Source organism: Trachemys scripta, chromosome 1 (genome assembly GCF_013100865.1).
Source record: "Trachemys scripta elegans isolate TJP31775 chromosome 1, CAS_Tse_1.0, whole genome shotgun sequence".
Classification (NCBI taxonomy): domain Eukaryota; kingdom Metazoa; phylum Chordata; order Testudines; family Emydidae; genus Trachemys; species Trachemys scripta.
Genome location: NC_048298.1, coordinates 265,461,657 through 265,476,812, shown reverse-complemented (window position 1 = coordinate 265,476,812; position 15,156 = coordinate 265,461,657). Strand labels below are relative to the sequence as shown.

The window sequence follows — 15,156 nt, the reverse complement described above, 5'->3', positions numbered from 1 at the left end:
GTGGTCCTTGAAACACCAGTCTCTTTACCAATCACTCCACTTTCTGAATAGAGACTATACTACCAAGTCTTTTAGGGATCACAATGCCGCTTGTGACTCAGGCTATAAGAATGCCTTTCTCTGACAACTTGAGGGCTATCAGATAAATCTGAACTTAATACACCAATCCTAAAATATTACTGCTGAGCAAGGAAGGCAATGTGATTCCTTGTTTCCTCATATAATATTGGAATACTGTAAACTGCACAAAATATCCTCCTTTTGCCTGAAGGAGGAAAGACTTCAGAACCACTCATACTGATTGAGACACCAAAACATGTAGTTTTCTTTTCCAGAAATTCCAATCATCATGCTTGTGATCTACTCCAAATATTTGGATTCAACATTACGTGGCCATGTAATTAAGCATACAGGCACATATTTGATATAATGTGTATCTTACTGGTCTCTGCAATTTAGAAACTTATTATAGATGCAGCTGGTTGCACTGTAAACAGTGAAGGTGGCTTGACACTTTGTATTATAAGAACCTGTTTTCACGTAGCTTTTAACTTTCCCAATTTTTAAATGGTCAAGATGATATTTCCCATGCCAGAGGTCTGCCCTCAAGCTAACTTATTTGGGAAAGTTTCTTTTTATAGATTGCAAATAATTTTTGTTCCCCAAGACTACCTCCCTGTTGAAATTTATATGAAAAGCCTCTCAAAATCTTGCAGTACAAGATCCACACATATCTCTCATATGAAATGTAAATAAAAGTGACAGTATTTTTGCCGCAATAAGTATTTCAGAAGTATACGTTTTACAACCTATCATCAAGGCATTACAAGGCCATTTGGAAAAGAAAAATGCTGTAAGGAATTAACAGTATTGTCTCAGCATTAGTTAAAAAGAGGCCTACAAATGCCAATTTTCTTTTTGGTTATAGAAATTATTTTAACAAAAGGGAATTGCCAGAAATAGTTTACACAGTGCAAGTGAGAGCACCAATAGGAAAGCATATGTTAGCCAGCAAGGAAGTAATAACACTGGTCTACAATTTTTGAGAAGTCGTCTGCTTCAGAGATAAAATGTGCTATTTATTATGTATTTTGATTATATGAATTCAAATATGACAATTAAAACAACTGATTGGCTACTGTTTCTAAGATATTTAAGTTTTTACATTTTATGTCTATGTATATTGTGGAGAGAGTAGAGTTTTAATCATAAATTGTAAACCTAGGTCTTTTCATGTGTTTATGGTTGCTTTACATGATAATATTTCACCTGTCCTGTTTATGTAACACTTTAAAAATCAGCAAAAGGGTTATATAAATAAAATTGATTATGAAACAAAAGGCAAAAAACTTATGTACACAATTTAGTCCTATTCAGTGTCTACTCGGCGCTTCTTGGCTTGTCTCTTGTATTCATTAAATGGAGTATCTCTTGTCACTGTCCAGCAGTAGTCTGCAAGCATTGATGGGCTCCATTTGCCCTGTTAGCGTTTCTCCATTGTTGCAATGTCCTGGTGAAATCGCTCGCCGTGCTCGTCACTCACTGCTCCGCAGTTCGGTGGAAAAAAAATCTAGATGAGAGTGCAAAAAAATGTATCGTTAGTGACATGTTGCAACCAAGGCTTTTGTATGCCTTGAGGAGGTTTTCCACCAACAACCTGTAGTTGTCTGCCTTGTTGTTTCCGAGAAAATGTAATGCCACTAACTGGAAGGCTTTCCATGCCGTCTTTTCCTTGCCACGCAGTGCATGGTCTAATGCATCATCTCGAAGAAGTTCACGAATCTGAGGACCAACAAAGACACCTTCCTTTATCTTACCTTCACTTAACCTTGGAAATTTTCCACAGAGGTACTTGAAAGCTGCTTGTGTTTTGTCAATGGCCTTGACAAAGTTCTTCATCAGACCCAGCTTGATGTGTAAGGGTGGTAACAAAATCTTCCTTGATTCAACAAGTGGTGGATGCTGAACACTTTTCCTCCCAGGCTCCAATGACTGTCGGAGTGCCCAATCTTTCTTGATGTAGTGGGAATCTCTTGCACGACTATCCCATTCGCAAAGAAAACAGCAGTACTTTGTGTATCCACAGTCTGCAGACCAAGCAAGAGAGCAACAACCTTCAAATCGCCACAAAGCTGCCACTGATGTTGGTCATAGTTTATGCACCTCAAAAGTTCTTTCATGTTGTCATAGGTTTCCATCATATGGACTGCATGACCAACTGGAATTGATGGCAAAACATTGCCATTATGCAGTAAAACAGCTTTAAGACTCGTCTTCGATGAATCAATGAACAGTCTCCACTCATCTGGATCGTGAACGATGTTGAGGGCTGCCATCACACCATTGATGTTGTTGCAGGCTACAAGATCACCTTCCATGAAGAAGAATGGGACAAGATCCTTTTGACGGTCATGGAACATGGAAACCGTAACAACACCTGCCAGGAGATTCCACTGCTGTAGTCTGGAGCCCAACAGCTCTGCCTTACTCTTGGGTAGTTCCAAATCCCTGACAAGGTCATTCAGTTCACCTTGTGTTATGAGGTGTGGTTCAGAGGAGGAGGATGGGAGAAAATGTGGGTCCTGTGACATTGATGGTTCAGGACCAGAAGTTTCATCCTCTTTCTCTTCATCTGACTCAAGTGAGAATGATTCTGGTGCACCAGGAACCGGCAGTCCTTCTCCGTGGGGTACTGGACGTATAGCTGATGGAATGTTTGGATAATGCACAGTCCACTTTTTCTTCTTTGACACACCTTTCCCAACTGGAGGCACCATGCAGAAGTAACAATTGCTGGTATGATCTGTTGGCTCTCTCCAAATCATTGGCACTGCAAAAGGCATAGATTTCCTTTTCCTGTTCAACCACTGGCCAAGATTTGTTGCACAAATGTTGCAGCATATGTGTGGGGCCCACCTCTTGTCCTGATCTCCAATTTTGCAGCCAAAATAAAGGTGATAGGCTTTCTTAACCATAGTGGTTATACTGCGCTTTTGTGATGCAAAAGTCACTTCACCACAAACATAGCAGAAGTTATCTGCACTGTTCACACAAGTACGAGGCATCTCTGCTCACTTTGGCTAAACAGAAATGTGTCCCTTTGCAAAATCAAACACTGACAAATAAGAGAGCATGACACTGTACGATTTCTAGAGCTGATATAGGGTAATTTGTTCAGCAGAGTGATGTAAGCTTTGTTATGATTGCATCATCCATGACTTCTAGGAATAACATGATGCAATTCATATCATGTATGACGCAATACCAGCTTCAGATTGCATCATTCATTGTTTTGCCTAAAAAGCAAGTACTGTCCAAACCCAGTCAGATTTATTCATAGATCCAGTCAAAGATGTATTTTAGTCATTTCTGGTTTAAATTGAGATCCCTTCCCTTTATAACTCACTTATCCTCCGCCATTCCCAAATCAAGGGTCATATATACTGACCCAATAGCATATCTTGACAACTAGAGCCAATCAACAATTTTAAGCATCATTTTCGTTCTCAGTGACCCAGAATTAGTAAAGTTTGACTACATTTATTTCAGAAGCATTTTGGCTGTAGAGCAGTGTAATCAAGATGCAAGTTAAGCATAATAACTTCTCCTTCAGTTTGCTGAAAATCTAGTATTTTGCATATTGGTAAGCACTTGAATTATGTGAAATTTCTTTCACAGCTTTTATGTACACTCCTAGTACATTTATGAAAGTACATTTATTTTCCTTAACACTTAAAAATGTATTGTTTCAAAATGTATACAATTTCCATGTGGTCTGCTCAGTGTAACTACAGAGAGACATGTTATCGATTGTCAGCACTGCCCAGCAACTGTAGTTAAAGAGCAAGCTATATTCCATCTTGATACACACACTATCAGCAAAACTTTCAGTTAATTTTTAATTGCAGACAATTAGGCCACATAAACATATGGTAAAGAAAAGATTACAGTATCTTATAAATATATTCAATAAATAAATATTACACATTCCAGAGCATTTTAATTAATTATTAATTAGTAATCCTGAATGGAACATAAAATTGCTTAAAAGTAAGTGATATGAAAATCAGACTTTTTTTTAAAGCTGATATGACTATTTTTCAAACCAGCCTTTCTAAAAGAAATGCAGGCATATATTTTTGTACATGGCGCATTTCTTGAACAAATTCTATTTACATATAGTTTTTGTAATGGAATTTTAATTTCAGGACAAGAGTTAATCTACAACCTTTTAAAACAACTATTAGAGAAGAACATTGTTTATCTCTAGTACATTTAACACTTTTGTTAATATTAGGCTATTTTTAACGTGCTGATGTTCCTTTAAAGAAAAGAATAAGTAAGGACAGCTTTAGCCTTTCTTTATAAACACCCACAGCACCATCTACAGACACAATTTTAAAAATGCATGCTAACAAAAGTTACCTCCTGCAAATCTATAAAATATCAGGTGACAATACCCTTTAAAAATCTTTACAGTGCATCAGCAGCTGAATGATCAAAATGGAAAACAGCCAGAATGGCATACTTGTGAGTACTGTCCAGAGACTGAAGATGTGAAGCATCCCTGCTAAATGCCCTAAGAGCAAACATTTGTAGTGTTGTTATAGCCACATTGCTCCCAGGATATGAGACACACAAGGTGAGTGAGGTAATATCTTTTATTAGACCAACTTCTGTTGGTGGAACAGACAAGCTTTCAAGAGACAAAGAGATTGCCCTCAGGGCTGGAAAAAGTAATCAGAGTGTCACAGATAAATGCAAGGTGGGACAGATAGTTAAACATAAGCATTAACATGTTGCAGGAGACCAGTTAAAGTGAAACGGACAATTGTTTGATGATATCCCATATGGGTTCCACTGTGTGGTGGTTGGTGGGTTGCGTTTTTTCCGTACTGAAGCCAGCTCCATTGAGGTACTTGGGTGGCCAGTTCCATGATACGATCTACTTCTCTGGTGGACTGTCCTTCTTTGGTGAAGGCAGTTTTAAGTGTGTTAATGTGTATCCTGAGCTTTCTCCTCAGAGCATATGCTGCAGTAACTGAGTGCCTGGCTGTAGATAACAGATTTTTTGGCGTCTGGAGTGGTTCCTGGATCCAGGGAAGTAAGCATGGTGATCCCTGGGTTTCTTGGATATAGATGTCTATAGTTAAACTTTCACAGAAAAATGATAAAAGACAAAAACACTATCATCTGTGGGCGAACACTTTTCACAAAGCAATCACTCTACACTGGATCTCTCGGTCCTCGTCTCAAACGAAACCTGCACAACACCATCACAAGATGAGCCTGGGAAGTTAAATTCATAACTTTGCTAGATACCAAAATTCAGAGGCTTAGAGACACTGGTTTTAGGACTCGTTACACCAATGTGCAACCCATGACTGCACAGGTGTTAATTGCCCACTGTCCTTTAACTGGTCTCCTGCAACGTGTTATGCTTAACAATCTGTCCCATCTTGGATTTATCTGCTACACTGCTTACTTTTTGCAGATTTGAAGAAGAGTCTTGTGTAGCTCAAAAGCTTGTCTCATCCAACAACAGAAGCTATTCCAAAGAAAGATACTAACTCATCCACTGCCAAAAGGCAAGGGGCTGCTGCTCTGTAGTAATGCAGTCCCACGTCTGCCAGCACCCAGATAGCTGATGACGGCTACCAGTCATACTGCACCGTCTACTGCCAAAGGCAATTAGCTGCTGCTGTGTAGCAACGCAGTACCACCAGATGACATATGGTGACGGTGAGCTGAGCGGGCTCCATGCTTGCCGTGGTATGTTGTCTGCACAGGTAACCCAGGTAAAAAGGCATGAATCGATTGTCTGCCGTTGCTCTGGAGGGGGAGGGGCCTGACGACATGTATCCAGAACTCCCCACGACACTGTTTTGCATCATCAGGCATTGGGATCTCAACCCAGAATTCCAATGGGCGGCTGAGACTGCGGGAACTGTGGGATAGCTACCCACAGTGCAACGCTCCGTAAGTCGACGCTAGCCTCGGTCCTGTGGACGCGGTCCGCCGACTTCATGCACTTAGAGCATTTTATGTGGGGACACACACAATCGACTGTATAAAACCAATATCTATAAAACCGGCTTCTATAAATTCGATCTAATTTCGTAGTGTAGACATACCCTAAGAGAAAAGGGTTGTGTACTACTTACCAAAAGAAGATTTTTTTCAACTATTTTAATTGCACAACAGATTACACTGTAAAGTAACATGCAAGTTAAGCAAAATATACTAAATGAAAGAAAATATACTATACTGAATAAAAAACATACTTCAAGTTGCAGTTCTGTGTACTTTCTTCTTAGTTCAGCCACTTCTTCACCAGCCTGCATCTTCTTGTACAAATCAAGCTCAGTATCCAGTAATTCCTTCTGCATCTAAGAAATTGTCAAGGTGAAGTTACTAGTTTATACATTCCTTACTCCTAAATGGGGAAAACACTCCGCTGATAATGACCAAGGTTTTGATGGCCCAGAACAACACTGCTAATAGTGGGAAGTCGTGACTGGCTATTTTAAAAATAAGCAGGGCCTCCAAGTGAGTTAGATGACTCTTAAGGCAACAGAAAGTTTCCCCTTTCTTTCTGTACATGGAAAAAAGAAATGCAGAAACCTGAGCCAAGCACAGAAGAAAAGGGTTGGGAATCTAGATGATGGGCTTTTCATTTTTGGCTTATTAAACTGTATTATTGTTGTTACTTAGCAGGAGTACTTGCTACTATGTTGGGTATTGTGAGCAGCCTCCAAAGAACAATGCATGAGGTTAGGGGATTAAGACTGGAAGGTTAAACTAAGTGTTTAATAACGGGAAGTCTCCAAAAACTTTATGTTGTCATTGCCTCCAGTACTGATTTAACAGCCAACCATGATAATGGAATTTGGTGTTTCTTCTTTTAAAGCAGGAGTTACCCCAGTAATGGGTTGCAACTTGTGTGGTGATGGGAAGATCCCCAAAAATCTAAAAAGTTCTGCAAAACATAATTCAGTACATTTTAAATGACAATGAATACACACGCTAATGGCTAGTTCTTTTAACACAAGAATATTTTTGTGATGTGAGAACGTCAAATGATAGTTCACTGCAGACTAAGGCAGGACACAAGTATGCGCAGTAGACTACTAGCACCTCTGCTAATAAAAGTCAGCCTCTTTGTGTACGTAGCTTTTCCTTCCAGAACACAGTATATGAACCATTAAAAAAAATGTTATAGACAGCATCAACTGCAAGTACCCATGCACACAAATCATGATGAAATGTGTCACTGAACTGAAATCCACACATATTGGCTGCAATTTCTAAGGTCTGAGAGCACAACTGAGTTTCATATGCTCATGCTGCATACATCAGTCTTCACTAGAGTTTGGTTCTGATTAAGGGGTGATTTTGAAACATGGATTGGTTTTGTGAAGAGGACCATGTCCAGATGTTCCAAATCATGCCTCAAAGAAAAAATAAAATGCACAAATAATGAAAATAGTTTCCAAAGTTGCAGGTCACGCGATGATTACCAAATTGAAAAACAGTGCTTTTGATAAATATTGTTTTGCAGGTGTATCAGCAACATGGCTGTGTATGTCCAAAAACAACTGCTTTCAAAACTCATGAAAAGTGATTATTTACCAATTCAAATTCCTTAGTCAGAAACTCTGGTGTTACATAACTTCTGAAGTTTCTTAGGTATATTGCTGATGCTTCTATTGAAGATTCTTTTGTAAAGCCACAGAGGGTCCTGTGGCCCCTTTGAGACTAACAGAAGTATTGGGAGCATAAGCTTTCGTGGGTAAGAACCTCACTTCTTCAGATGCAAGTCATCTTGTCATTTTGTAAAGCCGTGCAACTCCCTCAAGAAGAAAATGATTACTCGACATATCAGGAGACAAAGATTTCCACATTCAATGGGAGCAGTGTATTGTAATCTGCTTAGATTGCACCAAGGCAAGAACAAGTAAAACTAATGGCCTGGTCACATATATGCAATGCATTATGCTTTCAGGACTTCATACACTACCAAGCTTTAATTGTTCAAAAAATGCCTGAAAACCTGTGGCCGAGACCTTCATGAAGCTGTCAAAGTAGTGAACTTCACCTAAGGCTACACAATGAATGTTGGTTCCCCCTTCCCCCGCCTCCAATTGCTCAGATAACACAGGTTTCTTCTACCACCTTGTTCACATTACAGCATTCTTACAAGGCAGACTGCTAACTTTTCTCCCTGAGAGAAGAGTGGAAGTGCATGTTTTCCTTCAAGATGCAGTCTCTCCTTGCAAACGTCTTCAATAATTGTCTTGTGTGACAAAGCTTAACCTACCTTGCAGATATCTTTGGGCACCTAACAAACTGAACTACTCGCTTCAGGTGTGGAATATGAATGTTCTGCCCATGTAAAACAGAGTAAAAACATTCAGCAAAAAACTTGGAAATAAGTCCTCTTGAGCTGCTTCATCTTGTTTCAGTCTTCAAGGAAAATGAGGAGCCAGTCAAGCACTATGAGAAACTGATAATTAAGTATCCAATCTTATTTCAGACCTACTTGTAGGACTAGCTTCTTAACTACTTGCAGAACTCACTGAAACAGTACAAGACAAACTGACAGTTCTCCTGTAATAGGATTACAGGAGAACTGTCAGAATATTATAATATAGTATAATATATTATATTACAAGATTTTATATTATAGTATATAGTTATTATATTATAGTGTAGTATATTATAATATTACAGGATATTTTCTAGCCAGGAATTCAGTAGATTTTGGCTGTTTTCTAAAGCTTTAGTCAAACTGTTTTACAGCTGCAGTAACAAAAAAAAAAAATTCCCCAAAAGTGCTGGTATCAACCATCTAACAAAAAATATTTAAGACTATTTCTGCAATTCAACTTCATTGAACATCTTTCATCAGCAACACAATTCAATTGGACAAATATTCTTGTAATTTATCTCCATAACTGAGATCACTTTCCAAAACCTCAGTTATTTCTGGTATGAAAAAGTTCATCCTCTGGTTGGGGTAGGAGGTTTTGGGGGAAGGGAGGTCATAAAACATTTCTTGATCTGAAAGGGGTCATCAGCTCCAAAAAGATTAGGAAAACCCTGTTCTACAATTTCTAACCAAGAACTAGCGCCACCAAATTAATCCTTTTCTTAATATAGCAATCTCAAGGAGTTTAATAGAAAGAACTCGGGTGAGAACTAAGATGTGTTTTGGAAGTAGTCATACAGAAGCACAAGTCCAACTGCCAGTCTCAATTATTATTTTATAGTTACTATTTTTCATTATCATCTGCCTATTAAGTAAGCCTGCCTTATATTTTCTCAAATATGATTGCAAATTTAAAGCTGATGACCCTTCCTAGAATCCAGCCTGAGGTGAAGTCGTGAAGTCTTTGGAGTAGCATCCCAAAACTAAAACTTTAGAAGGGAGAAAAACATTCCAAAGGACTGGCATTCTGAACAAACTGGGACAGATAAAGACTGGCTGTGGTCTTCCAGAGAAGTATCTGGTAAAACACTCTGCACTACACCATAAGTATTTTTTTTAAAAAAACCTTCCCTGTTTTTTTTTCCTGTATGTTTTTGTGTCTGTTAGTAGGGTAGAACAGAAAATGTGTGATTTATTTGTTTAGAATGACATGTTTAGAGGATCATTTTAATTCCTTAATATTGTTACTTTTCCAGGGCTTTTAAAATTGTTCATTCACTCTAATCTGGGATTGAAGATAGTCCTAGAGACAACAAAATATCAGGGTCATAAAAAGGTCATGTAATTGGGTCAGAAAGCAAAGGTTTACAAATCAAGTCTAACTCTGGAAACAACCAAAGGGAGTAATTAGTCTTCTGTAGCAGCAAAGAGAAAAATCACTGAAGACAAAATTCTCTCCCAGCGAAAACCTCATTATGGCCAGTGAATTAAAAAGACTGACAATGAATACACTGACATTGTCTCCAATCTAAAAAGTATGGCATATGTGACAAGTTCACAGTGAGAGATCAATATAGTACTATAATGGCCCACCCAAATGACAATTTAGTTGATAGCACTGTATAACACAATCAAAACATGAAGGGACACCAACTTAAATCTAGTAAGTTTAAGTAGTTATTTGTTTCTTATTCTAAATCCAACCCTTACAGTGAGAGTTTCCTTTTGTTTAAAAAAATTCTCATCCCCACCATTGCTGCTTGAAAGACCCACAATGAAAAGGAGAACATGACTGACTATTCAGGAGAAGCAGTGAAACTAACTAAGTGCTGTCAAAGGTAAGAGAAAAGAAAAAAAAAAAAAGTAAAAAATATTTTTCTTCTGATATATTTCAGATTATGTACTAAATTTAGGTATACAAGTAACAATACAAGCTAAAAAACAATTTCAGACAGCTACCTGGATAGCATCCCTTTACAGTGAGGGAAACAAATAAAATAATCTTACTTACTGGTATACTCAAAGTGGTGGGATTTTTTTTAACTGAGTGGCATCAGCACATGATGCAATTGTATAACTTATTAAAAAACAAACAGAAATTGAGTACCTGAGCCTTAGTTTTCAAGCTTTTCAGAGGAGCACCTCCAGATGAGACACCTTTTAATTCATCCTTTAACTTGGTAATGCTATTAGTCAAAGTCTCCAGTGTTTTCATTATTTCTGCTTTGTCTTCTGACTTCATCATGGGTTTGTTCTTCTCCAACTTTGAAATCAGCATCTGTCCAATTTAAAACAGTTTTATTATAGGTGGGAGGATTAATGTATCTAATATTCTAGATGTAATTGTGCGTTTTTCTAGATATGTTGATTAAAATGCTATAACAGAAAAAACAGACTTGGCTTTCAAGATCAACATGGTTGTTTATATAGTTTATATTCAGGTAAATGGGTATATTTAACTATTACTTTTTGTAATGATTAATGAGAATCTTATTAAGAGGGAATTCAAATTCTGCAACAGAGTTCAACATACCAGAAAGTTTTTCAGGCATTCTACCCCACCTAAATTATGACTTTGCCTTTCACCTTCTACTCCTGACTGTTCTATGTATCTTTACTTGTGCTCGTGTGATGAATAAAGTGGGGGGGATAGCTCCCTTTGATGGACACCCAGCCAGCCAGTTAGCTGTAAAATCCCTCTTGGTAGCTGTTCTCTACTTGCTTTACCTGTAAGGGGTTAAAAAGTGCCTCAGATAAAGAAAAAATAGTGAGCACCTGACCAAAAGAGCCATTGGATTGGATTTTTGGTGTTCTAAGACAGTAGTTCTCAAACTTTTTTTTCCACGGACCACTTGAAAATTGCTGAGGGTCTCGGTGGACCACTTAATGATCTTTCCAAATGTTGTTTGTACCATTAGCTAACTATTGTAAAGCGCTTTGCATAAAAGCGCTATATATAAAAAAATAAACAAACAACTTTTTTTGTTCTACAAATAAAAGCACACAACTCTCATTTTCATATCAGTAATTTTACCTTTCTAATACGATGGATGTGCCTTCTCTCCCCCGCCACGGCAGCCCCTGAGCTGGCGCTGGGAAGGAGTGGGGTCCCTCCCCCGCCACTGCAACCACAGAGCTGAGGCTGGGAAGAAGGGCCATCTCTCCCCAGCAGCCGCAGCCCTGGCGCTGGAGAAAGTCACCTCTTTCTCTGGCCGCTGCAGCCCTGCACATCCCAAATTCCCCCACTCCCCTTCTTACCCCACTGCCTCCTCCCAACTACTCTCTGTTCCCTCAAGGGCTACCACCTCACCTTACATGTGCGTCTTTCTCCAGGGTCCAGGCACCTAATTAGAGGAGCCACGCCTGCACGGCTCCACTAATTAGGTGGGTGGCCTTCATTCTCTCATGTGCGGCCACCCAGACACACACCTTAGAGGGAACTATCTGCGGACCACCGGAATGGAGCTCGCGGACCACAGTTTGAGAACCTCTGTTCTAAGAAGTTTGTGCATGTTGTCTGTGCATGTTGTTTGATTAGCTGATAGCCACAGCTGATTTCCTTTGTTTGCTTTCTCAGCTCTTCCGGGGAGGGGGAGGTGAAAGGGCTTGAGGGTACCCACAGGGAGAAGTTCCCAAGTGCTCCTTCCTGGGTTCAGAGGGGTTTTTTTGCATTTGGGTGGTGGCAGCGTTTACCAAGCCAAGGTCAGAAAAAAGCTGTAACATTGGGAGTGTAATACAAGCCTGGAGAGGCAAGTATTCATTTTTAAAATCTTTGTGGGCCCCCACTTCTGCACTGGGAGTGACAGAGTAGGGATTCAGCCTTGACAGCTCATCTCAACAGCTCTTAGGGGCAGGAACTGTCTTTGGCCATGCCATTAGTACAAAAATAGGTGTTTTCTTAACTTGAGTTATCTAAGTCAAGTTAAAATCCTAGTGAAGGTAAGACAGTTTGTTGTTTGCAAATGAGATAGTAGGTCAAGTTAAAGACTATGGGGGAAGACCAATCTAACTCAACCTGCTAACTCACGTAAAAGCTACGAACTGCTTACATTTTTACCAGGATTGTAACTTGAGTTAGCTAACTCAAGTTAAGAACACACCATTTTTTCATACGGAAGACAAGGGTTAAGTCTGTTTCTATGTAGTGCCATACGCATCACTGATGAATGTCAGGGTTTAGATTTTATATCCTATTACCTCAGTTTTCCTGTAGATCAAGGTTCCATCCATAATGAACATGCCAGTTTCTACCACCTTCAATTTTAACCTCAAGAACTCATGTTTGTATCTACTGATTCTGTATTTGAAAACAACTATTTTAGATAAAAACAAGTTCAATTTGATCACTAGTCTGCAGGAAATATAGCTTAAAAAAAAAAAAAAGATGTACTCCTGGTTTACAAATAGACTCCCTTTCAGCCTTCCCAACAGCAATGGAAAATGATCACATGGGGAAGTGTGATAATGCAGGAAGTGTCAACACCAAGACCCAGGGCTTAGCAAAAATGACTGTACTCAGGCTTTCATTTTAAAGCATTCCAAGCCTGGCACTGGCTGAATTTATGTTTCCCATGAGTGCCTGTAGGGGGTATTTGATGGGACCTGTACAAAAGTAGACTGCTCGGGGTGAAGTTTCCAGGCGTACTTGACATCCTTGCATGTCATGATCAATTGTGAGGTAAAAGATGCAGCAATCAGGTTAAACTGTATTAGAATTTTTTGCCCCAAGCACAGGGGATAGCTCAGTGGTTTGAGCATTGGCCTGCTAAACCCAGTGTTGTGAGTTCAATCCTTGAGGGGGCCACTTGGGCATCTGGGGCAAAATCAGTACTTGGTCCTGCTAGTGAAGGCAGGGGGCTGGACTCTATGACCTTTCAAGGTCCCTTCCAGTTCTAGGAGATAGGATATCTCCATTAATTAATTAATTAATATCTTGGAACCACTATCCTAAAATTTTCAAAGCTGAAGGAAGGAAGCAAAGAAAATGATCCTTCTTGAACAAAGAATACACCATTAGAAAAATGTGCCGAAGTGCTGAGAAGCAGTGCCAGAGCACTTGAGTACCAACAAAAAGCAGCATCAACGAAAATGCCCCAAGGCACTAAGAAACATGGAAGTGCCAACAACAAAAACTTAGCATACAGAATACAGAACTCCAATATACCGAGCAACTGGAACAAAATGCCAAAACAATTCTGGAGACAGTCCCCCCACCGCACCCCAAAAAAAAAAAAAAAAAGAGCAGACAGACTTGGCACTTCAAAAACAAGTAAACCAGGGTATCAATAAAAGCACAACAGCATTTCTTCCTCTCTCTCTTTACAGAGCTGACTGCAAGGAAGGACACCAGGAACAAGATACCCTAGAGAACAAGGCTGGCAAGATGGTCAGAAGCAGCAACAGCTGGAAGTCCATATGGGATTCCTTTGCTGAACACAATCAAGAAGGAACTGGTTAGATGGTTCTAGAGATTGAGGGATCAGCAGTGCATGATAAGGAAAACACGGGCAGCTCAAACACTGGCCCCCACTAACAAAAATCTTAGAGATAAAAGAATCCCACACCGTCTAATGAGGTAAGCATGAGAACCAGCAGTCAGAACACTGTGTGATATTGACCTCTTTTGCGCTGAGATTTATGGATGAAAAGCACTAAAAGTTAGTGGTATTATATATTTACACACCAATAATTGCAATTTATGATTATGACAAACTATTATAATGATTTTACAACTCATAATGTCAACTGTTACTTCTATTATCTCTGCAGAAAGCTCCAATCACGGAGCATATAAATATTTTACCTTTTGTGTTTCAATGTGCTTTTCTAAGATCTCCTGTTTTTTCTTTCTCACATCTTGTTGAAGTCTTAGTGTTTCCTAGGGGCATAAAAGTAAATTACAGAAAGTTCCTAAGATTTTTGGAATCAAGAATTCGTCAAGAGAATTTTCTGTCACTGAATAAACTAGAATAATCAGTTTGCCTACTTTAGTAAGTGATTACAAAACGAAATTCTGACAAAAATAAATTCTAGTAATAGAAATAAGCTCACCTGATGTACAAAAAGAGGGTTAATCAAAGCTATCCTTAGGGATGTATCATCAAACATCAGGGTTAGTGATAAATCTGATAACCAGACTTAGTTAAATAGATGCCAGGAAAGCTTCAAACTTTGTTATCACTTACCTAGGACTAGGGTAACCATTTTACAGATCACTACTCCAGTGTGAAAAGCAGTCTATTTTATTACCACATTACCAGAGGAATTTTGGTATTCTTTGTAATGAAACCATGATTTTATTGCAAAAGTTCAGATATGTAAAGGAAGTATCCTAGAAGCAACCATATGTTGAGTCCTACAATAGATTAGCTATATTTCATAGTACAGTCTCAGGACACAAAAATCAAAAGTTCATAGGAAGTTTTTAAAAAACTTTGATAACATCACCAAAAGCTTCCTACCTGGAAAGTAACCTTATTATGATTGGCTAGTATAACTTATAAGAAACATAACTCTAAGTTTTAAAAGTGGAATCTTGCCACATATTCGTGAATATAGAAGTATGAAATGTAAATTTGTCCATTGCAGAACTGTATTACTGTATTTCTAAAATACTGTACTTGGAGGAGGGAGCAGAAGAGATGCCAGAGCTTCTATTCAGCTTCTCCTGCTGCTGCTGGAAAGACAGCAATCACTTCTTGCTCTCAGGCACAGAATGGGAGCAG

General features: G+C 38.9%; 1 protein-coding gene across 1 annotated transcript in view; it reads right to left on the bottom strand.

Annotated features, from left to right (window-relative positions):
- The window catches only part of RBM26 (RNA binding motif protein 26), a 102,153-nt gene that overhangs the window by 34,773 nt on the left and 52,224 nt on the right, over positions 1 to 15,156 (bottom strand). Inside the window, exons 16-18 of the mRNA XM_034758282.1 lie at positions 14,235 to 14,309; positions 10,539 to 10,709; positions 6,285 to 6,389 (exon numbers count right to left, since the gene is read on the bottom strand). Of these exons, the coding sequence (XP_034614173.1) occupies positions 6,285 to 6,389; positions 10,539 to 10,709; positions 14,235 to 14,309 (351 nt within the window). The remainder of the gene's footprint in view (positions 1 to 6,284; positions 6,390 to 10,538; positions 10,710 to 14,234; positions 14,310 to 15,156) is intronic.